The 27911-nt window shown below is 37.2% G+C and overlaps 1 protein-coding gene and 1 long non-coding RNA gene across 4 annotated transcripts; both read right to left on the bottom strand.

Moving 5' to 3' along the window:
* Positions 1–46: 46 nt before the first annotated feature.
* LOC127951759 (serine/threonine-protein kinase BRSK2) lies at positions 47–15769 on the bottom strand. Of its 3 annotated transcripts, none has more exons than XM_052549758.1 (19): positions 14465–15769; positions 12990–13084; positions 12530–12615; positions 12222–12362; positions 11141–11257; positions 11026–11059; positions 10840–10908; positions 10495–10641; positions 9939–9970; positions 9194–9358; positions 8864–8961; positions 6802–6952; positions 5204–5264; positions 4137–4740; positions 4011–4059; positions 1961–2084; positions 1640–1853; positions 1470–1559; positions 47–478 (listed from the first exon to the last, which is right to left on the bottom strand). In XM_052549758.1, exons 1-19 carry the CDS (start codon positions 14550–14552, stop codon positions 261–263), a joined length of 2583 nt encoding a protein of 860 aa, XP_052405718.1. In that variant the 5' UTR covers positions 14553–15769; the 3' UTR covers positions 47–260. The 3 variants fall into 3 exon arrangements, with proteins under 3 accessions (XP_052405718.1, XP_052405719.1, XP_052405720.1); XM_052549759.1 differs by having other exon boundaries at positions 4137–4419; positions 14465–15768; XM_052549760.1 differs by lacking the exon at positions 12530–12615 and having other exon boundaries at positions 14465–14481.
* Positions 15770–18975: 3206 nt separating this feature from the next.
* Positions 18976–24714, bottom strand: LOC127951839 (uncharacterized). Its single transcript, XR_008152751.1, has 3 exons — positions 24547–24714; positions 20303–20408; positions 18976–19246 (listed from the first exon to the last, which is right to left on the bottom strand). It is a non-coding gene; the product is annotated as an uncharacterized LOC127951839 (long non-coding RNA).
* Between the last annotated feature and the right edge of the window lie 3197 nt (positions 24715–27911).

Below are 27911 nucleotides of genomic sequence, written 5' to 3'. Positions count from 1 at the left end.
TGTTCCTAACAAGGATACTTGATCGTAATTCTTTTTCATCAGAAGATTATTTGCATGAAAGAACACTTCCATGTGGATAGACTCCTGACTCTCCTATTGTCGCAGTTGGATCCCAGGGTTTCCGCTAGTGATGTGAGAATCAAGGCTGAGTATACCTGTTGTTGTCTACTGTGCAGATGGACTATGAGGGAGTCATGTCTGGGGGGAGTCAAGAGCGGGGATTGTTCCCACCCGCTTGACAGCTTGTCTGATTAGTTCACTTAGGGTTGAGACTGGGTCCCATTTGAGGACAGGAGGCGAGTTTTATCCTTCCCAGACCCCTTTCTTTGTAGTACACTCACACTACCGCCAATACTGCTCCCTTCTCCTCGATCGCTGCGCTCTGCTCGCTCACCGCGATCACCTCCGCCCTCCGAGCGACGGGAGTTCTGTCGGGTCGGTGTGCTGGGTGCGCGAGACGAAAGCCCATTTTTCTCATCTGGGAGAAATAAAAATAAAAGTACACTAAAATCAAAAATAGAAATTAATTTTAAGTTCAGATTTGTATACATGGTACATTAAAATGTGAAACCTTCACATTTCACTAATAAAAAACTAAAGATTAAAGATCTATAAAACCAAACTAAAAATGGCAACAAATTAATTTTAGTTTTAGATTTTGGTACATGGTATATAAACCTTATCATTTTTTCTGCATTATGCATTAAAATGGCATGCGTAACCATGTGTTTTAATATCTAAATATAACATTTACCATAATAAACCTTGGCTGCCCTAAAATATGAAAATTTTAATTAAAAAAATATACTACTAAGCTTAAAAACTAATGTACACAAATAATCAGGGGCGCACATAAGTTTTTCAGCCTGGTTCTCACAAGAGCACTGAGACTTTTTATTGTGGTCTTCACATTGGATCCATTAAATAAAATTATTAAAAAAAAATAAAAAATAAAAAGATTAATAATTATGATAATAATGTAATTGCACGTTATTTAAATTTAAAAAATAAATAATAACAATAAAAAGTGTGAAGATGCTATTATATTTAAAATAAAGAGAACATTAAATAAACAATTCAATTGTTTTATATAAAACTTAAAAATAAAATGCTAATATTTACTTTTTTATATATGAATTTTATGCATTGTGCTTTAAAACCGGCAGCCTAGATGTATGCTTTCAGTCTGAATAGAAATCTTATACATTATTACAGTTTGTCCACCTAAAATGGTAATTGTGCATTAACAGCTGTCAAGTACGTTATGCAAATGAGCCGTCTGAACTCATTTACACAGCGCATTTTTTATTTTGGTCAGGCATGCGCACGTGCACCCCTGTAAATAAAAAAAAAAAAATAGCTTAAGATTAAATGTGGCAAAAACTAAACTAAAATGAATTAAAATATCTGATTTAATTTATTTTGTATGATTCTATGTTTTTGGGTGGAAGTGTGCGTGGAACATTCACCTGTAAGCGCCTGCACCGAGGGCTGGTCATGTGTACTGAGCAGCTGAGTTTGAATGGTCTCTACCACTCTTTTAAACCTGCGACTAGGACCTGAAAAACATTATCATCACATCTGTAGAAATGACAGCATGTACAGACTCATGACACTGGCTCTCTCGTCTCCTAAATACCTGATAATAGGGTGAAGGTGACACTGTAGATGCCAGTCTCCCTCCTTCCCTCCCTTTCTCTCTCTTTCTCCCTCTCTCGTTCTCGCTCTCCTTCAGAGAAGGCGATGTCAACCTGAAATTTGACAGGTTTCTGGAAGACAGACGGACCTCCAGAGGTCTTGTACTCCGCCCGGAAACTTGTCTGAGAGATGACACTGTGACTCAGGGAGGGAATCTAGAGGAGAGCAGAGATGTACATCAAAGTTTGAATCTTCAGAAGAGAATGAACAAAGCTTATCTGAAGTGAGGAAAGCAAACACCTAACATTAAAAATATACTAACTGATAGAAAGGCATGGACAATATCAGCCTTGATTGAGCTTAGTGGTTTGTCTCTGATCACCACGAATATTTGCTCTTCCCTCTCCAGACTGATGAAATTTCCAAACCAAGACTTCTTTGCCAGCCTATAGAAAAATATGACAAAAATGCAGATAAATATACAAAATATATAGTTCACATACATATATTATACAAGAATGTTCTCTTTGAAAATGCAGAGTCTTCTCATCTGCCTTCATTCCTAGAACTGTACACATTCAAGGTAAAGTAGCCAGATAATGCTGAAAAAGCTTCAGAACAAACACTAGATCACTAGATCATAGGAGCAGGTTTTTGCTGTAGCAACATTGAGCGTATGACATATTGCTTACATAAAATGCATCAATGTTAAAAATCAGTAACTGTTTTCATTATATGGTTGATAACCAATACATGTCTATTATCAAAATTCTACTTTGTGTAAATTGATGTAAAATTAAACACAAAAAAAAAGTTAAACCAGTGGTTTTAAATGCTCCTATTGAATTTTAGTATCACATTACAATGCACAGTGTAATTTCAGTGTTATGTACTATTATAGTATATAATAGAACATATAGTAAAAAAAATTGCATTATTTTATTTATTTTTTCGCCATTATTTAACTGATAAAAGTACAAAGAAAAAAATTCTAAAGTGTTCACTGATCAACATAAATGTATTTTGTAAATGTACAAATTTTGATTTTGATGCTGAAAAACACTCCAAAAAAGTTGGGACAGAGGCATGTTTAATGCTGTCACCTCAACTTTCCTTTTAATACAATGTTTCATTGTTTGGGAATTGAGTATACTAATTGTTAAAGTTTTGCAAGTTACATTTGTTTCCAAACTCACTTGATACAAGACTTCAGAAGCTCAGCAGGCTTTGATCATCGTTGTCTGATTCTCCTTTTCATGACATATTCTCTCTGGGTCTACAAACCACACTGTTTTATCACATGCAGAATGAGAGCAGGCATTATCTTGATCTAATAACCATGGACTTCCCATGAAAGACATCATCTTGATGGCAGTATATTTCTCTGTACAATCCCAATATATGCCTCCATGTCAATAGTACTAAAATAAAAAATAGTACACAAAATAAAAAGCAAACATAAAATATGGCCCAGGCCTGGTCCACTCTCGTCCTTCACTATAGTCGCTCCAGTTTCATATCCTTCCATCTCCTACGTGGGACTCGATACCAGCGGTGGGGCGCAGGTGCAGCTCATCTTCAATCACTACACCTGGCCTCACTCCTCGTTCCCACGCCTCTCGGCCCCGCCCCACTTGCCACATAGAGATTCAAGTTGCATTTCTTAATGCAGCAGCAGACTGTTTTTCTGAAGTACTCCTGAGCTCATGTGGCTATATTTAACACTGCAGCATGCAATGCCATCTGAGGGCTCAAAGGTCAAGCACATTCAACTGAGGTTTCCTGTGATTTCTCTGGATTCCCTGAATCCTTTCACAATATTACATATGGTAGTGGATGAAAACCTAAATTTGTTGCAATTTTGCCTAGTGAAATGTGATTTTTGATTTGTTTGACACTTCTCTCATTAAAATTGCCACAAAGCGATTGAGCCATGATCCAGCTTTGCTTGCAAAGACTGAGATGCTCCTTTTATACCCAATATTTATACCCTGACTTTTTACCATTTCACTGCTTACTGTCAACTGTTTCAAAACAGTTTAACGTGGATATTCTGTAACCTTTTCACTTTTATTTTGCTTCTGTCCCAACTTTTTAGGAATGCGTTGCAGCCATCAAAAACTAAATACATTTACATTAGTCAGTGAAAACTTTGGAAATATTATCCTCTCTGTGGCTGTTTTCAGACTCTGTGTGCAAACCAAAATATTACTGGATCATTACAATTAACGGCAAAAATGTTTGAAATATTTGCAATGTTTGTAAAAGTAAAGTGATATTCCCTTCTTACACACTACAGCAAAAGATAGAAATAACTGGTTTAAAAAAATTTGGGTTGGTGAAAATACTGATTTATTCCTCTAAATACTTACTCTGGGCTGGACTCTGGAGTTAAACTTGACATATCTTCTGACGTAGGAACTATTGACACAAATAAAAACATTTTTACTATGACATTTAACTCAATGACAGCAATACTTTGGCGATGCTCCTCTCACCCTGTAGCCTTCGACGGTGGAAGCGTGGCGAACCCAGCAGGTTGTTCTTGAAGGAGTTGAGGCGAGTCCTCCAGTGGGCTGAACTACTGGCAGCCATTCCACCACTTCCCCCAGGACTGGAGGGCGGGGTTAGGGACATGGAACCACCGCCCACACCACCACCTCCTTCAGCTCGTGAAGAGGAGGAAGAGGAGGAGGAGGAGGGCGGGGTGGGAGGGGGGTGCTGGGGATGGTGCACAGGGGTCCCCAGAGGGGTGGGGAGTGGGGAGCCCTGTGGGGTGACCTGCGACACATGGGGAGAGTTAGGATAGATGGTCTTAGTGACAGACTTCAGGACAGAAGGAGTAGGGAAGAAGAAACGAGGAATGGGGGACAGGACTGGAGAGGGGGAGGGTGAAGGAGACGGAGGAGTCTGCAGGGGGAGGGACTTCATAGACTGCAGGTGGGGGCGGTCAGAGGCCGCTTTTGTGGGTAGGGTCTGGGTTTTTTGGTCAGGCACGCGTTGGGACACCCGGGCGGTGGTGGAACTTCCTGCTTTGGGGTCTTTGGACTGGGTGGTGGAAGCAGTGGTGACTTCAGTTTGGCTGAAAGTGAAAACTGGGCTCTGACAGGTAGGAAGAGAAAGGACAGAAGGATGGAGAGGGAAAGAGGAATGGAGAGATGGACACAGCAATGGTCATGAGCGTTAATGAAAGATATGGTATATGATTATTAACATTAGAATTAAACTGAGAAGAGTTAGGAAAATGATGCAAAGCTCTTTAGAGAAGCACGTGAAATCTAGTATCAATTAGTAATGAATGTTAGGTCTTTAATTGAGGTGCAAAATGCAAGTTAAAACAAGCTCTTAACATTTGTGTGTGTGTGTTTGGTGTGGATAATGACTCCAGTATGAGGACAGTATGAGATAGATGAACATAAAAAGAGCAGCTGAATCCAGTTCAGCTTTGCTATTCATAGCACAATATCAAAAACAAGCACGAAAACTTTCACCATTGTAAAATTAGCTCTACATAGTAGTATTTTACTTCTAATCCAGTATCAGTTAAAGATGTGGAGTCACTTACTCGAGGGCTGCTGAGGGGACTGGATGAGAGGCCTGTTGAAGCTCCGCTAACTGACCGAGACCTGTCAGAACGCCAGGACATATCAGTCAAACATCCCTTTATATTCACAGATATCTTCATTATCTTAGATATACACCTCTAGTGTGAGTACAAGTCTTAGTAGGGAATTCACTAGGAATTCACTAGCACCAACTTATACTGCTGTTCATCTGTATTTTCTGCTCTGTGGTTCTGGATATATATTTTTGATCCTTCGGTCATTTATTTGATGAATTAGGAATATTTTACATGGTATGCCACAACCACAAGTTCATTTTGACTATGAGAGACGGGGCCAGCAATGTTTGGCATTCACAAGAGTCCAGGTGCTGTGTTGTACTAGCTAGCAGCGCACACTGTGGAAGATTAAAACGTTTTTTTGGGTGTTTTAGCAATTTACCTTAATCACAGCTGTCATTTTGCTTTTACGTGATCGAAAAACAACATGAAAGAAAATAAGATAATACTTGCTGTTGCAGATTTTCCTGAGCTCTATGTGCCTAAACATAACACATACATTGATTTCAATTTCTTAAATTTGTTTCATTAGCTTTCACTTAGATACTGCAAAAAAAATACAATATTTATACAGTAATTGTCTGAGATCAAGAATGTTTTAACTTGCTAGTATTTATTATGGAGCGGTGTTGGTACCAAAACTGGGAGGTGGATCTAATAGACTGGGAGTCTGAACTGGAGATTGAACTACCCCCTTTTTTCCTCAACCTGGGCCCCCTGAACCTAGGCATCCCCCTAGCTTGTTGGCTATCTGTCTCCGCCTTGGGCTCCTCCTCCACCTGCTCCGTCACCATTGGTCGGCAGCCACTCCTCCTCCATGGCTCCTCCCTCCGTCGGCTCCACCATGGACTCTGTCTGCCCGCTCATCCCTCCCTGATAGAATTGTTACAGCATGGGATGCGCCTTCCGGGAGGGGGGAGTTATGTCACGCCCCAGACTCATTTTGTTGTGTTTTCCCTCCCCATGTATACTGTGTTCCCTTTAATTAGTCATTCCATGCACCTGTGTTTTCCCAGTTGTCATGTGTTTAAATTCCTAGTCCTTTCAGTTTGTTTTGTCAGTTCTACTTGTTGGATGTCTCCTTGGTTTCCTTTCTCTATTTCGGATTATTATCTCCAGCATTTCTTCATTCCCTTCTAGCGGGAGAGTGTAACAGTACCATCCATGTAAAATTCCTTTTCACTGCTGCCATGAATAATGATCAATAGAACATGCATACAAACATTTCTTTTTAAATAAATTATGAGAGGCAAACAGCTTTTGGGGGGAATAAGTTCCATCTATTATGAGTCTAGCTTACATATAAAAAAAAATATATAAATGCACAAGAGCGCATGGTTAAAGTTGCAATATTTACTGTAATAGTAAAAAAAAATGGTGCTAAAATAGGCCTATCACACCAAATATGTGCAAGTCATCAGTGAATTTACCCAGTATTGTATCTGAAAGGCACTTGAAGTTGAACAGAGGACACATGTGGTACATCATGCTTGACTTTCAGATGAAGGTTAATACAAAGTTATCAAACAGTTGGCATGTACCTCTGGCTATGTGCAGAGGTATCCAGTGCTCTGCGGGGAGGTGTTGGAGAGCCCTGCTCTGTCACACTCAGTACCTCCAGACTCTTTCTCTCCGGCCGACAGCGCCCATGACGGGTCAACATGGGCGAGTCCACCCGCTTACGGGGAGGATCTGATCACACAACCACAACAACACACACACAGCCACTGTAACACAAACATCTACTGTGTGCTCTTCATGAACAATTCACATTACAAACCTTACTATATCCATGATGGAATCTAAGGTTTGTTTTATATATATATATATATATATATATATATATATATATATATATATATATATATATATATATATATATAAAACTATATATAAAATATACAACTGCAATGCAACACGGATTATCTGTATTACAGCGTTTGAAGGGAAATTAGCATAGAAGCTGAAAAAGAAGTCCTTTTCAATGTCTTAATGAGAGACGGAATGCTTCTAAGCAACAGGGTAAATTATACCTGAATACAACAAGTGCATTATGAGAGACGAATCATGGCATGACAGTGAAGTTATGGACTAACATAATAGGGTTGCACATTTTAGTCCAAAAATCTGATTGCAATTATTTTCTCAAATTTTGGCAAGATTCTGTCAGATGTGCACTGTGATACAATAAACACTGAACATCTCACAGTTCATTGCAGCTTAAATTTTGAAGCAAAAGGGACTAAATTATTTCAGTAAAAAAAAGTGTACTGAGTGAAAAAAAATCCAATAAAAAATCTTTTCTCTTAATTTTCACATTGTACCTGAAACTTAAAGGCAACTCAAATCTCTTTAGTCAGCTTCAGCTGATAATGTATCAGTCGACTTTACATTCATACTTTTGGTTTTTTTGGATCATTTTCAATGTGAAGAATAGTATTATTTTTATTATTTATATCATTGTTTGTTACTAGCTTATTTTTAAAGACTGTAGTAATTATTTCACTGTATTTCTTTGGTAATATATTTCCATCCTAATTTCTTTACTTTCACATGTTAAACCCTCAAGCTTTTGTTTTCGTGGAAAAATGCTTGTAACGTTTACATTTACATAAATGTATAAAAGTGTTGCTTTTCTCAGAGAGCATTATAAGCAATGCTTTGATCTTTTTTTTTTTTTTTTTTTTTTTTTTTTAAGTGAATTATTTTGATTATTAATTTTGGACCCACTTTATATTAAGTGGCCTTAACTACTATGTACTTACATTTTAATTAATAATTTAGTACAATGTACTTATGGTGTACATACATGTTTTTACATTGTACTTACATTTAAAAAAAAAACTACATGTAATTACATCTGTATTTAATTTATGTAATTAAATTTATAATTACACTGTTGACCCATACTTTACACCTTAACCCACCCTTAAACTTACCCATACCTCCAACCCTCTCCCTAACCTTACCCCTATCCCATCTCAATAGCAGCAAAAGTGTTTTACAATACAATATGAACACAATAAGTACATTGTACTTATTTTTTTATGTAAGTACGTAGTAGTTAAGGCCACCTAATATAAAGTGGGACCTTAATTTTTTTAATTATTATTAATTGTGTAGCCCTACCAGGGAGAGACACACCATACAAACAATAAGCCTCTTTATTAACAAAATGTATGCAAGTAAATAGAAATGTCAAAAATCATGTTGGCATCAATGCCAGATGGACAACTTTTGACTTTTTTTTACTTTTTACAGAACATTTGTTCTGTATACATTAGGAAGTCCCTTTCTGATCCAGCCTGCAGCACCTGCCCTAACAAACACATGCTACGACTTCCCTGTCAACCTCCTAATGATGATGATCATCCACCTTGAAGTGTCTTTTTAGTCCTAGTCTGGTCTTGATCTGTTTATTTTGGGAACAAGCCCTCAATATGTTACATTAACAAATCACTGATGTTTGCCTTAGAGCCTTTAAATAAAACTGGCTAACTTTCAGGCCTAAAGCACCAGCGTGCTTTCTAGGTTACCAGCTATTCTCATGGTGTTGAACATGACAGCAACACACACAGGCCTGAACTGCAAAAGCTCACTCACCAATATCATTTCTGGGTGGAAGATGTTCATCTTCATAACTAGGGTAGCGCTCCTTTCTGTCCAACAGAAGATAGTAGATCAACTTTTCCTGGTTTTCTCTGGGAAGGGAGAGTTGCAAGTCAGAAAACCAAACTGACTTTCATTGTATTGACAGAAGCGTTCTTCAAAATATCTTCTCTTGGGTTTCACAGAAGTAGGCATACAGGAGTGGAATGAGTAATATCTTTTTTTTTTTTTGAGTGAACCATCAGATCATCTCCTTGAAATCTTGAGTTTGTGCATTATTCTTTTCTGAATTACAGGCTGAGATGTGTTGAAGTTCAGACTCACTCTTCACACTGCAGGTCTCTGGTGAGCTTGACACGGTCTCTGAAGCAGCCCAGGGAGTGCATGCTCTCCAGAACATCAGGGTCCAGATCTGTTAGAGACAGAATCCTCTTCACACACACACGCCTCGGGGCTGGCTGCTCTGGACACGGCTCGTTCCTGCCCCCTCTGAGACAGGACGACACACAGACGCACAGGCAAGTCAATGTGGAGTGCACATTGTGGGCATTACATGCAACAACATAAAATAAAATCCACTTTTATTGGAATAGTTCCGTGTAACCAAGGCAGTAAATTTTTTGCACTGCACAGTGACCACAGTGACATAAACGTGGTTCTTATGATGCATAGGCTATATTCCAGATCTTCAGTTGACATATGATAGCTTTGTGTGAAGAGCAGACTCAAGTTATTTCTCCTCATACGTATGACACAAACCTCTATGTTAATGACATTTGATCATGAGAAGGTCAAGAACCTGTGACATTTGATGATGTAAATGATGATATTTGGCTGAACTCTAGACAGGACGGCAAGATTTTTCTTCAAAATGAACATTCAGTCTGATTGTTGCAAAAAACAATCATGATAGGCTTTTTGGAGTTTGACAGACATACTATAAACTGTTGATGTAAGAAAAAATGCTGCTCAAATAGTTTTCAAATTCTCCTTTTGTGTTGACATGGCATGACAGTCAGTGAACAGTTTTCTTTTTTGAACTTTTCAAGGTACCTCACATGATACTTACTGATACCAAGGGTGCTTTTGTATTTCTTCCAACTGAGAAAAGAAAAACACAAGAATTATCATTAGCATTCCTTGGCAATACAGTAAGTTTATAGTTTTATTCAGCAAGGATGCATTAAATTTATAAGAGTGACAGTTAAGATGTTTTAAATTAATTTATGACGTATACCGTTAACTTTTATTTTAAATGACGGTCTTTTAAATTAAAAGGTTACCACAGGTTCTACAAAAATATTTATATTTAATAGTAATATTTAGTACAACTGTAACTATTCTTAACATAATAAGAAATGTTTCTTTAAACACCAAATCTGCATATAAGAATGATTTTTGAAAGATCATACGACACTGAAGACTGGAGTAATGACATTTTCAATAAAAAACATTCTAAAATATATTTGGATAGGTAACAATTATTCGAAATCGTGATATTATTTCACTCTATAACTGTTTTCACTGTATTATTGATCAAATAAATGCAGCCTCTTAAAAACCCCTTTGAACACTGTGAATAGTAGTGTGCAGACAATTTCTATATAAAAAGAAGTGTTGCATACCGTGAAGCGTTTCTCAGGGTTGACCTCAATCATGCCACGGAGGAGAGCCTGGCAGTCTGGAGGAATGAAGTGAGGCATGTGAAATACCCCACTCTTCACCTTCTCCAACAGCTGACGCAGGTTATCATGGTCAAAGGGCAACGCTCCCTGTGAGGTGAGATGTTACAACTGAGAGCATCAAGTCTGCAACATGCCCACAGTCAATGGCATAAAACTTAAGACATAAAACACATATTTTCCAGCCATTCACTTTTTTTAATTAAATAAAAAAGGCATGCAAGGAAGGTATTAAAGGTGGGTGGAAATGTCAGAAATGACACAAATAAGATGCAGCAAGCTTCTTACCACCAACAGAGCAAAGAGAATAACCCCACAGCTCCACACATCTGCCCGACGTCCGTCATATTTCTCTCCCTGTGAATCGAAAAAAACACTAAGTACAGATAAGCACTGGCTGATTGTATAATATGAATCTGTGAGACTTATACGTTAAAACATATGGTGCTTTTGCTCTAAGAGCTTTGTCCTTACCCTGATGACCTCAGGACATGCATAATGGGGTGATCTGCAGATACATAATATAGAGCATTAATATTTCATCTTCATTAATACAGTATTAAAAGCGCAAAAAGACAAAACTACTGACCCACAGCTGGTCTCCAGCAGACTGTCCCCAACCTGTAGGGAGGCCATGCCAAAGTCAGCAATCCTGATATTATTCTTCTCATCCAGCAGGAGGTTTTCAGGCTTGAGATCTCTGTGGCTGAAAAAAAACAATTTAATGACAGCATTGTAATATATTTTTGTATACTGTAATATTTTTCCGTAAGTATAGGAAACCATAATTATTTTAGACAGTGAGAATAACCTATTTTTGCGTTGCATAATGCATACCCAGCAGAACATGCAACAAGAATAAATCAAATAAATCACAAGTTTTGTAACACAATTACAAATGCTTAACTTTCTTTTTTTTTTTTATCTATCATCACTCCCGTTAAAGTTGGGGGTTGGTAACAGTTTGGGGTTGGTAAGATTTCTTAAATAATTTTGAAAGAAGTCTCTTAACATGCTCACCATGGCTGCATTTATTCGATCAAGAATACAGTATAAACAGTAATATTGAGAAACATTATTTCAAATGAAATTGTTTTCTATTATAATCTGTTCTAAAATGTAATTTATTCCAATGATGTCAAATCTGAATTTTCATCATCTTTATTCCAGTCTTCAGTGTCACGTGACCTTCAGAAATCATTCTAATATGATTATTTACTGCTCAAGAAATATTTCTAATCAATGTTAAAGACAGTTGTGCTGGTTAATATATTTGTGTTAACCATTATATATTCTTCAGGATACTTTGATGAAAAGAAAGTTCAAAAGAACAGCATTTATTTGAAGTAGACACATTGTATAACATTATAAATGCCTTTTGAACAATTTAATGCACCCTTACTGAATAGAATGATTAATTTCCTATAATAAAAAAAACAATGTGCTGAACCCAAATCTATGTATGGTAGAGTTCCTGAGTACATATAGAATGACCCATATTTGGATAAAATGCAAGTCAGCTTGGGGTTCATAACTAAGTTTTCATCTGCACTCACATTCACATAATCTATAGAATGCTGATTATGCACAAATATTATGAGAAAATGTGCCTGTTAAAGAATCTGTGTGTTCCGCACATTAAATAAAAAAAGGTAAAAAGAGACATCTACCATATAGAGTGACTGTGACAGAAGTCCAGAGCAGATATGATTTGTCTGAAGAATTTTCTAGCCTCTTTAGGGGTCAATCTGCCTTTCTTTACCAGGTAGTCAAACAGCTCCCCACCAGATACATGTTCCAGCACTAGATACCTAGAGAAAAAGAAAGACATTTATGACACAAATGCACAGAGATAGATGCACATGAAATGGTACACACATCACACCTCCAGAGAATGCAGGATGTGATAAGTCTAGTAGACAAGACGAGACAAGGCCAGACATGCTTCAGATGTGTGGAGAAACAGAGCAGTACTTACAGATATTTGTTATTCTCGTACACATCATACAGTTTTAGGACATGAGGGTGCTCTATTAGTTTAAGAATAGCTATCTCTCTCTCCACCTGCAGAAACAGGGAGAGCGAGGAACATTGAATGAGAGTTGAATAGGAAAAAGGAACAACTTTGATGAAGGAAATAACCAAGCAAAGACGATCTCTTTCAATTAGAACTAATATAGTCAATATGTTAACAAGAGTCTGACAATCAACAGTAGACACGGACAAAAATGGCTTAGCAGGAAGAGTCTTGCATTTCTTTAGCACAGAACATTAGGGCAGATGCAGCAAAGACTGTGGTTAATAAAGCAGTTGGAGTTATGCAGCTTCTGTGCTACTACTTACTGTAAATGAGAAAATGCTACATAAGCAGGAGGCGACCGAGAAAAACTAGAACTTTTAGACATTTGCATTGTAAATTCATAGTGCACAAAACTTACTTTCATAAGAACAGACTCGGATAGCTTTTCTCTGTTAACTATCTTTATGGCCACCTTCTGTCCTGTGATACAGTGAATTCCTAACTTCACCAGACCTGCAGGAGGAACACAGATGGTCATTCTTTACAGGTGCATTTTAAAAACGGACAACATTCAAATCCAGATGAGTTGCGCTTGTTAAAACTGAAAAGCAGACAGCATATGTCTGCGACATTCAGACAGCACAATTTTAGGTAATCAATTCCCATTTACAGACCATTACACCTGAAAAAAGCAGCACTAAGAAAAACACTACTGACTTATGCACACTCCAAAAAAATAACATAAAAACGCCAGTACATACTGCTCATAGACAGTCTCATAAAGCATCTACTTCTTAATGTATGTAGATCTATATCATTCTTGTGAACATTCATATCCTATTTAGGCAACAATATACTGACAAACACGATCTTAGTGGCCTTTGCATTCAGAACAGAATGGTTGCAAGCCATTATTATACCTTAAAACTAACTAGTATCTAGGTTTACATGACTAGTACATTTGTTAATTAGGCTACTAGCAATCTAATAGTGACAGGAATTATTTTACATTTTACTTTACACTATAATACAGATTCTCATTTGTTGCTTTACCTGTTTCTTACTGGTAACTAACTGCAATTTGTAAGCAAATTTTAAGTTAGTACCAATTCAAGATTTCCTAGTACTTTATGATTAGACACTACCTCGTATGTATTTAAGTTGTTACTTGTGTAATTGAACTAAAGTAGCGGACTACTCATTACCTACAACATGTACAACCTAAAAAAAAAAAACTGCATCAAGTAAAAAAAAGAAATGGTATAACAGTTTGGGTAGTTACTAGTTTTCATGATATCAAATAAAACTGTGAGAATAGATATAACTATTGGGAAAGTAACTGGTGAGAACCTATTGAACAGTTACTTGTAAAACCTTAACAGGTTCCAGCTAAGGTGGAAAGTGACAAGTTGAACCACAGATCCAAGTAACAGTGATCTGTCTCTAATGGGATAGCAAAAGAGTAGTCTACTAGCAACCTTAAATAATTAAATAGATATGCCTAGGAAAAGTACTAGCATCTAATGAACGTTAGAAATGCAACTAACGGTCACTATTAGACAACAAATACAAGTACTAGTAACATAAATATAATTTTTTTTTTTAAAAAAAAAAGCATTCAAGCTTCAAAACAGCACGAATGAATCACTGCCACTCATGACTCGAAAACAAAACGCCAGAAGGATGAAATAATCTTCCTTCATCAAACACTGCCCTTACTGTCGCTTGCTTGCTTGCCTCATTACATTTCATCAGCTGAAGCACCCACGTTAACCGCTTTGCTTATTGCCGAACGAACCAGCCTTTCAATAGATTATGCTACTAATATAATGAGTCGCGCGAACTAGGGCAGAATTGATTCCAATGCATTAACCTAAGAGGAACTGCTCGTACCTGTCTGGCCCTTCCCCAGCGTCTTCTCCAGTCGGTAGGGCCCGACGTACTGAGCTGCCTGACTCCCAGACACCTCCTTACTGGACATTTCGTTCGACCGCGGTTTTGTGTCACGATATAAAGGGGGTGATCAGTGTATTCTCACAATGTATCCACTGGCGTCTGTCCTGCTCACGCAATAGCTCCGCCGTGCAGACATCACAGACGGTGAGCGATGACACAGGGATGCTGAGGCGTGCTGTCAGTGCCGTGGCCTACTCCCAAACATCTGCCGGGACTCCTTAAACTTCGTGGAAACGGATCGGTAACATGTTCCGTCAGAAAATATCAAAAGTGAACAGAGAAATGCGTGTCCAGCCGAGCCTACACGCCAAACTGTAGCAGCTATTGCGATCCACACGGCCTGTGTTTGCAGCTGCTGCTGGAAGAAGGATGAGGGGACACGATTAAATCTGTCAGGGTACGAGAAGACACTATGACTAGATCAGATAATAGCTGCGGACGACAGCACAATGATTATGAATATTGAGGACAGATAAAGATAGCCTAACAGGAGTATTTGGTAGCCTGGTTCAGTCATCGGTTTATTTTCGCCGGATTTCATCTTTAAAATAAATATTCATGTAGCCTCCCGTTATTGTCAAACTGCAATTGATCTATTTATTAATTAAAAACTTGGCCACATTTCGCGCATCCGGTTTGTAACACCTTACGCCTATTATTCTAAGTCTCTTTCTTTTGTCACTGACTCTTCAAAATGTTTCGTTTTTATTTAATTAATGTTTGGATGCAGCGTATGAGCGTCCCGTGCCTGATATAAACTACGGTATCTTCCAGGCCTCACATCCGGAAATACGGGAGAACTGCACGGGAGAAAACAGCCACCCTTTCGGGGAAGAAAGCCTCTGCGTCTTCCGTCACATGAATCCGTCAGTTAATCCAGGAGTGCATTGCGCTATAGTGTTTGCGCAGAAATCCCCGGCTTTATTCGCACGGAACACATTCCTGGTCAAACCGCGAGCATCTTTAACTATCGCAGGAGCCTCCTCCACCCTCCCTCGCGCTGGCTATGTGCAGCGCATCACAGCATCTCCTCGCGCTCTCCTCCCGTCGCCTCGGATACCGCGCGCGGAGTCATCCTCTCGAGCCGCCTGGCTTTAATCCGTTCGCTTCCCTTGCCTTGTGACCGCGAGGATAGCAGTCCCTCTGTCAGTGGGCCTTTCTCTGGTTTTTAGCTCGAACTCTCCCTGTATTGCTTCTCCCCATCCGACACGAGCAGCATCAGCATCCGGGTTCCGCGCTGCTTGCGTCCCCTCCCTCACAAGATTCCCACTGAACATGCTCGTCATAGCCCCCCACCCCACCCCACGTCCGCCCCTCACATTATTATTGAACCCATTATTGTCATTGTGCAGCATCTGTCCATTGTTTGATGAATGTACATATTTTCAGATCGTGTTATCATAATATTTATGGACTAGCTGTCCCATCTAGGCTAGATTGTAGTTTTTAGGGGGAAAAAAGAGAAGAAGAAAAAAGCAGTCACAGGCTTGCAGGAATATCCATCTTTGATGGGACTAGTTGGGTTTTTGCATAGTAGTTTTCAGTCTTTTTACATTTCCATGTATGCATTTAGCAGATTTTTATGAAGCACAAATGAAGCACTGCATTCAAAATATCACAAACACATCTCAAAAGAAGCATTTGCAAACCCTTTTGCCATAATATTACAGTTTTTTTCAACTGCTTACACAGAATCTTTACACACTTTCTGAAAGCTGACACTCAAACAGCAGAACCACACACCAAATCTGCAGAACCATACTCTCATTCTCGGCCTTTGACTCCGTTTTCAATTCCGTAAAATACTTTTTGCAAAACACAACATATTTCTCTATGTAACACACAAATCTGACAGGAATTACAGTTTTTTTCGATTGCTAAACGACAGTGAGCATAACTGGAGTCACATGTGCAAAACTCTAACTACAGTCTGCACAGCAGCAGTTCATGTGGACCAAACTCTAGTTCGTTTTTCATTACTTGAACACAGTTTTCAAAACTCTACACACTTTAACTACAACCTGCACAACACTGTGGATTTACAGCACTTTGTTCAAATGCTAACACACTGCTGTCAAAACTGTGAAGCACACATTCAAAACAGAAGAGATTTCAAATACTGCTGATTGCAATTTCAGGGTTAGACCCTCCATTATTTGTTCGAATTACAGTATGAACTTTTAGTTTCAACCTTTTTTTTCTCATTACTGTAATTGTTGTAATTACTGTAAATTTACTGCAGACTATTGAAGCAAACTGCTCATTTTCATTTACCTTAAAGAATTATGTTCTAAAAATGTAAATAATTCATGTGAAAGAATGTCCCCTATTTTCTTTGAAGAAAATATGACTTTGTATGAAGTCACTGAAACTGTAAGTGTGTTGCTTGGAATCAGTTTTGCAGGTGATGTGAACTGTGCAGTGCAGTGTACAGTGCAGACTGTAGTTCAAGTTTTGCACATGTAGCTCCAGTTGTGCTCACTGTCATTTAGAAATTGAAAAAAAAAAACTGTAATATTATGGGAAAGGTGTTTGCAAATGTTTGCTTTTGAGATGTGTTTGTCATATTTTTAATGCAGTGCTTCATTTTGTAAAAGATGTGAGGCATTTTGCATTTTGTGTTTGCAATTCTTGCATTTGTGTGTCCAAAAAAGATGTAAAGTTTTGAAAATGTAAGCAAGTGAAAAAAATATTACAGAGGATTGTGTTTTGCAAAAAGTGTTTTATGAAATTGAAAAATGAGTCAAAGGCCGAGAATTAGTGTACTTGTCAGGTTTCAGACAAGTAAAGATTGAAAAAAACAGTAACCAAAGTGACTTAAAGGAACACAATTCGTCAGAGATCCAACAATTTTCACTGTCAGGTTTATTAGAAAGTTAGATTAGGGAGCAAGCTAGAGCAGAAAAGAAAAGAAAATGTAGAAATGCACTTTTACCTAGCACCATCCCTGCAGTGTAATGTTTGAACACAAGGGGGCAGAGACAAACACATGGGGCGTGTTCTACAAGCAAGAAGTTACTGAACAATCTATTAAATAACAATTTATGTTGGGGTATTATTTCTTAATCTCACCAAAACATTAGGCATAGCGAAGTACTGGGAGTATCTTTGATTCCAATCTGTATCTGGCATTTGTAGACAACAGGGGGCGTTGCTCTAGAGTCGTATTATTCTATATTTTACATTTGAGACATGAACTGTTAAAGTACCTATGCTGTGTTCAGTCATTACAAGATTACACGTCTGCTGACACAGTTCAGGGTTTCTAATTGTGTTTTTTTTGACAGAGATCAGCAGACAGATGTGATTCCTGCAGATTCACCTGGATATCCAACTCTCAACATTTTCATATCGTCCCTCACGTGATGTTTTCAAGGTTAAACACATTCAGTGACCTTTATAGGTGCATTTTGAAACGTTTTCTAAAGTTATCCCCTACTCTTACCTGTCTGGCAGGGCTTCAAGCAGGAGCACACCGTCCTCCCTTTATTTTCTTGAAGTCTTATGACAACTGAAATCTCTCTTCAGCATGGAGGATGCAGAAGGATGTTGGCTGGAAATGTGGTAATGTCGGGTAAGTATAATTGTAACAAATCACGCATTTAGGTTGTAAAAAAAAAAGGTAATTCGTTTTATTTATTTTTCACATAAAAAAATTCGAATTAGCTATTCTAAAATATTCTTTACTTTATTCTGAAATGTCATAATTTTATATTTTTATGATTTATTTAATGACTAGCTTTTCATCAACTCATGAACCCCCAGTGGTTCACAAACCTCAATCCTTATCCAATATTTCCCAGCCTACTGCTCTGATATTGGTTGAGATGGTTGCATGATCTGATCACATTTGAGCAGTGATTCATGGAGACATCACCCAAAATTGTCTCTGCTTATGCAAGCGGTAAAATTGGTGTGACAAGACTTTTGCTTTGATAATTAGCTTGAATTTCTTGTTTTGTGCTGTTTAATTTACACCAAACCAGCATGTTTGAGCGTAGTACAACCCCTGGGGATTTTTAGTCTTGGTTATAGAACAAGTCTTCACACTTCCAGCTTTGCTTATAGATCAGCTCATGAATGAGCATAAGATCTGATTGATTGACTGATGAGATAAGTGCATTTGGGGATTTGGGTGGGTGTATTTGTGTGCCTCTTAAAGAGTCAAAGTGAGGAGTTTAGAGTATTAGTGACACTGGAAAGCTTAATCTCCTACTTTAGTTCACCTAAACCCATTACAGAAGCCTACATAATCCTTGTCTACAGTCCAGTTCACTGCATCCATCTCAAAGTTTTGGACTTCTTTATAAATAAAACCACAGGGACTCATTAGAAGTCACTTTTGGCAAGACAGGATCTGCTAAGAAAGTTAATGAAAGCTGTTTTTAGGGGTTTCCCTAAGTACGAAAACAAACATTGTCAAACAAAGTCAGTTAGAAATATCGAACCATTTTTAAAATCTTTATTCCATTTTTGAAAGCATCTGAGACACATCATTTACATCAACTCTCAAACTGTCTACAGGTCAGATCAATACAATCAGCCACGAACGGGGAGGGAAGGGGAGGTTGGTGCTTGGAGGAATCTGTTTAAGCTTCACAGGGGGTAGAGAAGGGAAGAAACACAAATATGGTCTCTGCTGCCAAACCCCATCATTTAGTCCAGTGCCATGAGCTGCAGGGAATGCTGGGAAGGTGGAGGACTCAGTGCAGTAAAACGCTAAAAACAAACAGAAATACAGAGAATCATACATTTCAAATGAAGATGAAAAATTATGAAGACAATCATAAAACAGAGCAGAACAAATGTGCTTAAGATTAAATTAATAACCAATAAAATGGTAATATTAAGAATATTAAATATGTGTTTCCAGTTGACATAGTTTCACTTGATACAACAACATAAACATTTGTGGAGTGAATTGGTTAGTAATAAAGTAACACTGACTTGAAAAGATTGACTACACTAAAATTAATTTGATCTAAAATAATCTAAAATAATTGTCAAGTTAACATACATTTTAAGGCAGTAAAGTAAAGTAAACTTGACACATTTTTTAAAAGTGAAATTTAAACAATATTGTAATTTATGAATATAATTTAACATTATAGTCTATGTTGGACATTTATTCTTGAATACTTTATTTCCCACATTACATTTCATTTAAATTTGCCATGATACAGTACTCTAACTTATCTTTAACAAAACTAATTTTAAGCACTGTGCAATGTCCGAACTGATTGCACTATATTTTCGCTGTTTTTTTATGTAACATAATTTTCTAACTGTTTTTAAATTCATTTTAAGTAAATGTTTTAATCATTTTAAAAGTTTTGAAATTGCTTGTTTTATTTTTGTTATTATTTTTCTTCATGATTATTTTACTTTCTTTTATGTAAAGCACTTTGAATTACCATTGTGTATGAAATATAAATATAACCCAATTATCGGTTCTCACCCAAACGTGGAAACAATATTTTTGTTGTTGTTGTTGTTGTTATATATATATATATATATATATATATATATATATATATATATATATATATATATATATATATATATATATATATATATATATATATATATATATATATTAGATCTGTGCATCCTTAATTATTAGACAATTGCCAACTAAATTGAAATACTGATCAGTCAGCCATATTCACATATTTAGAAAAGAAAACATAGTACATAATGTATCTGCTGATCTGACATAAATAAAATACTCATCTGATCAAGTAAAGGGAAATGAAGCAAGTGAATGTGCTTTACTTTTCCAGCATGTTGAGCTCATCATGACGCCTCAGCATTGCTCTTCACACAGGCAGCAAACGCCTCCATTAGCTCCTTACACGCTTCCTCGCCATTCTCCTTTACACTGTAGCACACAGGAAACACGCTCATTACGTCAGCACACACACACACACACACTTACACTCTGATTCACATCAACATATCACAAATACAACACAAAAATTCAGATTTGTCCCTCTGAAGCATGCAAGACTTCATGATCAAGCATCAAGGTTCTGTATCACACACTATAAAGAAATTACATAACTTTGATTGTGTCTTTTGTTTCCGCAAAGTCATAGAAAATGTGCACTCATGAGAGGCTGGATTCTGCTTCGACTGAATGAGACAGTATGTATGCATTTGTAAGAATGAGATTATCTGAGCCTCTCCACACCAAACAACGGCAGACACTGACACACTGCATTAGAGTGATGGAGCGAAAACAAGGGTAGGAATGACAGAGTAAAGGGGGAAAGAGATGCAAAGAGAGGGAGGTGGATAATCCAGCTGAACCAGTGAAAGATAGAGCCACGTGACAAAGCAAGCAGGTAATGGAAAAGAGACATGCCTCCTGCTAAAAGAGGGAGATGTCGTGACTTATGAGGAAAAGAGCCCCTCCCCCGGAGAGAAAATGATTTTAGTCTCTCCCTCCCCCACAGATCATCTGCTGCATCTCGCATGCTGACATAAGCATGCTCTTCCTCGCTTTCTGTCTTTTCTCAGAGAGCGGTGATGTAACACACAGCTGGTCGATTTAAATATAAAGCGCCATATGCAGACTGGTTCAGATGAGCCACGTGATGTTGGTGTGAGGATGTACGAGGGGATTTCACGAGCCAAGGGCATTTCCTCTTCATAGGCAGCCATCTTAATACTAATACTAGATTCAGAGAGAAGACATGCAAAGGGAGAATGGACCATTGTGAAGCACAAGACTAACTGACAAAAAAACAATCAGGGTCAGATTATGTGTTTATCCTCAACAACCAATGATTAGAGATCACAAAACCATTTCTCGTCAACTGGAAAACCACCCTCTTTTTGGCTCGAAGAATGGTCCATTTAAAAGCTAGTTTGTTTTCAAAAGGTGATGAATTTCTGGAAAACTGTGTCATATGAACCAGAGCATGGGTGTGTTTAAAGACCTTTTGATTTGGGAGACAAATGTTGAACTATATCTGTTTCACTATATCTGTGGTGTAAAATTGGTGTCAAAAGCACATTTTAAAAGCTAGTGCTATGGATAGTTCATCATTTACTCACTCACACCTTTTCCACTAAATTGTATGAATTGATTTCTTTTGTGGAATATAAAATATTTTTTTGTCCAATGTTTGGTTACCAACATTCTTCCCTACATTATCATTTGTGACCATGGACCACAAAACCAGTCATCATCTGAAAGCTGAATAAATAAGCTTTCCATGTATTTATGGTTTGTTATTAGGACAACTATTTGAAAATCTGGAATCTCAGTAGAAAAAAAAAATCTACATATTGAGAAAATCGCCTTTAAAGTTGTCCAAAAGTTGTTCTTAGCAATCCATATTACTAATTGAAAAATTTAGTTTTTATATATTAACAGTAGGAAATGTACAAAATATCTTCATGGAGCATGATCTTTACTTAATGACCTAACGATTTTTGGCATAAAAGAAATACCTAAAATTTCCAGAGTCACATATGTGTTCTGCAGAATAAATGGTTTGTAATAACATGAGTGTGAGTAAAAAATGATAGAATTTTCATTTTTTTTGGCGTGAACTATAGATAAATTGATCTTAAAATGTGTTACAAATGTGCATTAAATGAACCAAACCATATTTATTACCAGTCAAATATTGAAATCTGTCAGTCTTGGAGGTGTAAAATTAGACTGATACCAAAAAGTATCCCAAAATGAAGACTGAATAATTCACATGATGGCCAGTCCTCCCATATATAATGCAAAAGGAAAAAGGGCACGGCTCAGGAGTGCTCGGATCATAAACACAACAAATAGGAAATATTTTTACTTGACCCAAAGAATAATTCAACTGGAATCTAATAAATACTGAATCCATATGGAATTGATTTATTTCCACATGGAAATCCTGTAAAAAAGCAATCTTATGCTGATAAAGCAGATGCTTTTGTTTATTGATAGATCAAGTAACACTGTTTACCCTGAGGGGGGCTTCTACAAAACTAGAACAATGCATTCCAACCGCTACAAGAGCAGGCATGCTAACACAAATGAGAGGGAAAAATCAGCTTAAAGTGTAAAAGATTAATTTGTGATTTACATTTACATTCTTGAAAGGATAGTTTATAGGACCCAATTGCGGTACGGTTACTTTGAGGCTGATGTTCAGTCACAGACTTTGAAACTATACAAAATGGAGAACATCTCAAGGTCATAAGGTCAGAAATTGTACACTGTACCACAATAAGCAGGCATATGTATTGTATGTGTATGTTTGTATATGTATTCTCCTAGTGAATAACTGCTAGATTGTGGGGTTAATCTTATTCTGGGTTTAAAGCCCAGACATGATGAATGAATCCCCTTTGTGGACTAACATGACAAAAAAACTGACAAAATGGCCACTGTGACATGCTTAGACCAGGTATAAAGTGATCCAGTCAATAGTACGTCACACTGTTTAATGAATGACACACACACACACACCACACACACACGTATGCATTACCATGTACGAGGGCACTATAATTACCAATGTGGTGTACGTTACTTAAGGTCGCCTTCTGTAAAGTTAAACATTCAGCTAGTCAGCAACACATGCAAGTTGCTGGTCAAAATGGTCACATAAAGGTCAATGAGAAACTGACCTGCTTACATCATTTAACTGTTAATAGTTCTGCCATTCTCCCATCAGTCTCCACTGTGTCTGTCCCTGCAGCGTCCCAGTCTCGATTTGTGATTTTGAGCGGTGACTGCTCATGTGAGAGGAAACTATTAATGTTTACAGATGCATCTTTTCTCCATTTTTCAATGCCCCCCCCCCCCCCCCTTAAATCCATTTTGGATTACAGTGGATTTTGTTGGTTTTATATGCACTAAAGCAGTGTCCCACATACCAGAATGTTTTAGATGTCTCTCTAATTAAAACACCTGATTCATCTCATCAGCTTTTTGGTGTGTTGAACAGGGACATCTGAAATATCTTGCGAAGTGGGTCTCAAAGACTGGAGTTGAGAAGCACTGCTGTAAATGAAGGTGACTGTGATGGCCATTGCTTCAGATGAAACGGTGACACATTATTCAACCAAATTCTCACCCCCACACACCCTTTCCCTATCTAGTCCTTGCACACCAAAGGTCAGCGTATGTGCAACCTTATCTCCTTTCTCATGCTGCCCAGGCCTGTCGACACTACAAACACCAAAAGCAGCCAGTCTACATTTTTTAGGCTGTTGTGGGGACTAGGGTCAAAATACAGCTTGAGCAATGGCTGGTGTCAGTGGTCAAGAGAGAGGGAACACAATGAAACCCTGCATAGGAGGAAGGACAGCGTATGCATACTGCATGAATGTTCATCACTGTTCACAATCTCCTTCATTTGCAGGATATAAAACCAGCAAAACCCATTAGTGGGAGGGCAGGGAAAACCAGAGAAAAGGTTCACCTGTAAATATCAGTGCTTTGCTCTCATTTAAGTGGTCAAAACTCAAACGTGAAAAGCGAGGCCAGGGAAACTGCAGGGACAGAAATGGCGAAGACCGAGAGGGGAAATCAGGGATGGCAGGACGAGCAGGAGGAAAAGCATGACGTAGACACATTCCCAACAGCCAATCAGCCGTGAGGAAGAACTGAAGTTGAAGAAAAACCCCAGAATGCTCTTAATGAGCGGCCCCACTGCTGCTGCCAACTCGCATCAAACTGACACCAATCAAACCATTTACAAAACTCACTAAGCTTAATTAAGTTACATCTTATTAAAAACACTGGATCCCTTTGCGCGAACCTTCCACCTCATATTCGCCACAAGGTCCTTTCTTCCCTCCATTTTGGATCGCCATCACGATGCAGTATTAACACTGCGTATCATAATTCTATTGAATATCACCAATATTAACTAATTAAGAATTAGCCTATAATAAATCTATGTGGAAATAAATCCACATTTTGGAGTATGAGAATTTAATACATTTTAATTCGGTCTATACAGAGTTGCAATGGACCGGTTTTATGGACCATACACCATCCAGTCACTTACCATTTGTCTAGATCTGTCTTGATGGCCACACAGGGTGCTGGGACAGGGGTCTCGGCAGGAGCTGCAGTCTCTGAGTCAGACATGATTCTGTGGTGTTGGTGTGATCCGTGCGCTCCTGTGGTTGCATGTGCAAGAGAAAAAGAGAGAATGGAGAGTTAGAGTTGGCCAGAGGGAGGGGTAGTGTACATAGTACACGGGGGAGGAAGGAGGGGGGAACGTGAGAAGGCACATATGTATATGAGCAAGAGATCAAACAGTGATCTGGTTCAACTTTATTCAGCAAAACAAATAAAAAAAAAACTAAAAAAAAAAAAAAAACTTTTGAAAGAATGGTACTTAATATGGAAAAAGCAAATTATTGTGCTTTTTTTCTGCACCTAAAGCAACAGTGTGTAATGAAGTGTGCTGAGCCAATGGAAAGTATGCAGAGAAACTTAACTTGCTTCCACACACAGAAAAGCTGCACTACTTTCTTGTGTGATATCACGTACTGTGCACGGGCGCCCACTAATGGCAACATGTTTTCATGACGTGCACCAATTTACACTATTTCTTTCTTTATTAATCATATTTATTTTCATCTCATTTAAATTTCTCATTTAAATTGCAAATAATTTCCTTTCTTATTTTATTGTTTCTTAAAGATTTAAATGGATATAGGCACTAGTACACTGGAATAAATACGAGATTTTAAAAAATCCTTCCCTTATTCCTTTATTCCTTTCCTTTCTAGTTTGTACTTATTTGAACAATACCTGAAACTTGGTATTACAAGCACTTCCTGTGTCTGTTTGAATCTCTCTTTATGTAATCCCTAAATGTAAGCCACTTGGATAAAAGCATCTGCAAAATGACTAAATGTAAGTGTAAAATCGAGATATATGAATAAATGTAAAATGGTTAAATGAAAACATAAAAATGAACACATTTGACAACTTTCCTCTGCCTTTATAACTTTACCTTTAAACTTAATTTTTATTGTGAATTGTGCACTACATTCACTCTAAATGGATGTCATATAGGAGATCATTAAAATTAGTGCCGTCAAATGATTAATCGCGATTAATTGCGTCCAAAATAAGTTTTTGTTTACACAGTATATGTGTGTGTGTGTGTGTGTGTGTGTGTGTGTGTGTATACTGTGTATATTTATTATGTATATATAAATACACACACATGCATGTATAAGAAAATGTTATATTTTCTATTAAATATATTTATATGAATATAAATATGATGTAATTAAACATATTTTCAAAATAAAATATATATCTTTATATATATACAAAATAAATATACACTACACACACATAGGCTTTATTGTGTAAACAAAAACTTTTTTTATTCAAATTTTGGATTTTTAATTGCATTAATCGTTTTACAGCACTAATTAAAATGCAATAAGCTATTTCTATATGAATAAAGTTTCAATATGAACTAATATTCCAACTCTCAGCTACTGTATATGGTGTTCAGACCAGCCTGACTAAAAGCTAAATCAAGCAAATCCATTTGGCTTTTAAGAGTTTTGATGCCAGAAAGGGGGACACATTTGAATCAATATTCAAAATAGTGGTGATTTGATATAGGTTTTAATATAGTAACCTGTTTACATTTAGGTTTTCGAGAGAAAACTGAATAAAAAACAAGATACAACATACTGTTATTCGACGGCAGATAAGAGTCTTTCATTAGGTACTTACCCACCCCTCATCTGTTCAAACAGTTTTACCCCTTCACATAGACTATAAATCAGATCAGAAACTTTAAATGTCTAATCACTTCACAGTTGGTTAATTTAAATAAAAAAAAAAGTCCAAATTACAGTTGGATACAATAATAATACACTAAAATTCCGCGGGACGAAACGTATCCTAAAGTATCCTAAATGCAAGTTTTACAGTTTTATTTTTTATTTTATTTTATTTTATTTTTAACCTTTTTATTGCTGCAGTTTATTTTTAGTGTTTAGTATTTTTATTACACTTTTTCCTCTTTTATTATGTTCTCTAAATAAACAAAATTATTATTATATCAAGGCTAAAATGGCTTTATCATTAAATAAAAATTCGTAAATGTACCTATCTTTGTATTAGCCTAGCTGCCTATCCGATTGTGTCCGAGAGCATGTGGATACGTTTAACTGCAACAAAAGCAGTTGTTACTTTCTAAAGATCTGAAACTTTTACGGATCTCTTCATCAACACACCTCCTCAACTGTTATTTAAAAAGTTAAGCATTGCAACGTATTGTTTTTTATTGTTCCTTGAATTATAATGATCAAAAAAAATACCCGACTGTCTAACTAAAGATGTTACGCGATTAAAGCTGTAGGAACAAATGACCGAAAGCAGCGCGCACATCTGGAAATGACGGAGGTATTTAACGGAGACCTTCAGACAAGAACGTCCTGTTTTCTAAAAAATCAACCCACATCTATATGCATATACACTGCTGCCAACGAGCTAAAGTGCAGCTAATTACATTAGCATGAAATGTCAAGCAATTACTTTACCTGGGTCTGCAGTCCGGAAAGATCTGGTGAGATTTACCTGGAAAACAAAATGAATATTTTTGAACAGGAAGTTGAACGCGCATCAAGTAGCCTCCTTCTCCATGAGCCTTGAGGGAGGAGAAACGACCCAATGCACAAGCATACAATGCTATTCTCTCTGTTATTAGACTAAAGGAAAAGTCGTCCTTATGACAGAGTTCTTAGGAGTTGGTCAAATGAAATTATAAAAAGTATAGATTCGTCGAAATAGGCTATATGTAAAATGTTTAAGTTCCCAAAATATATAGAATATATGAGAAGTTTTGGAAAGACTAAAGCCAATTTCGAGGTAACAGAATGAATCCATACAAAAAATAACTAAGGTTCTACAAAAAATAAATACTAATCCATGGCAACCAAAAAAAATTGGTTTTGCTGTATAACCATCATTTAACAATGTTTTTGTAGTGAGATGGTAATCAGTACGCCAAAAACATGGTTACAACACTTTTATTACAAAGAGAAAAAAGAGAGAGAAAATGGGAAATGAATTAATGATAAACCCATTACACAAAATGTTACAAAAGTCCTGCTATTTCAAAGTCTTATAAGGTCACACACTGTAACTAACTATTGAGTCTGAAAACATAAAAGGAACAGGAAACTTTCATAAGAATTGGACTCAACCAACACATTCAGACATAAATAAACAGGGAAAGAGCAGAAAAGAAACAAAAGGGTTCAAATGCTCTCCGTTCACAGCAGGTGATGACAAATGAGTGTTTCCTCATTGCTGGGGGAAGAGGGTCACAAGTGAAGACTTTTTTAAACTTCATGTGGCTGAAAGAGTGTAGAATGAGTGTAGAATACA

The sequence above is a fragment of the Carassius gibelio genome, chromosome B3, assembly GCF_023724105.1.
Source record: "Carassius gibelio isolate Cgi1373 ecotype wild population from Czech Republic chromosome B3, carGib1.2-hapl.c, whole genome shotgun sequence".
Lineage (NCBI taxonomy): Eukaryota > Metazoa > Chordata > Actinopteri > Cypriniformes > Cyprinidae > Carassius > Carassius gibelio.
Note: the sequence above shows the minus strand (reverse complement) of the source record. Positions and strands in the feature narration are given on the sequence as shown.

Bases quoted from the DNA above. Each gene is read 5' to 3' on its own strand.
- LOC127951759 (XM_052549758.1), bottom strand. From the start codon at position 14,552: ATGTCCAGTAAGGAGGTGTCTGGGAGTCAGGCAGCTCAGTACGTCGGG. The intron at 11,258-12,221 runs GTAGATGTCTCT...GTTTTTTTTCAG, and splicing joins TGTCACAGTCACTCTATATG to CCACAGAGATCTCAAGCCTG. The intron at 1,560-1,639 runs GTATTTAGGAGA...AATGTTTTTCAG, and splicing joins CACCTTCACCCTATTATCAG to GTCCTAGTCGCAGGTTTAAA.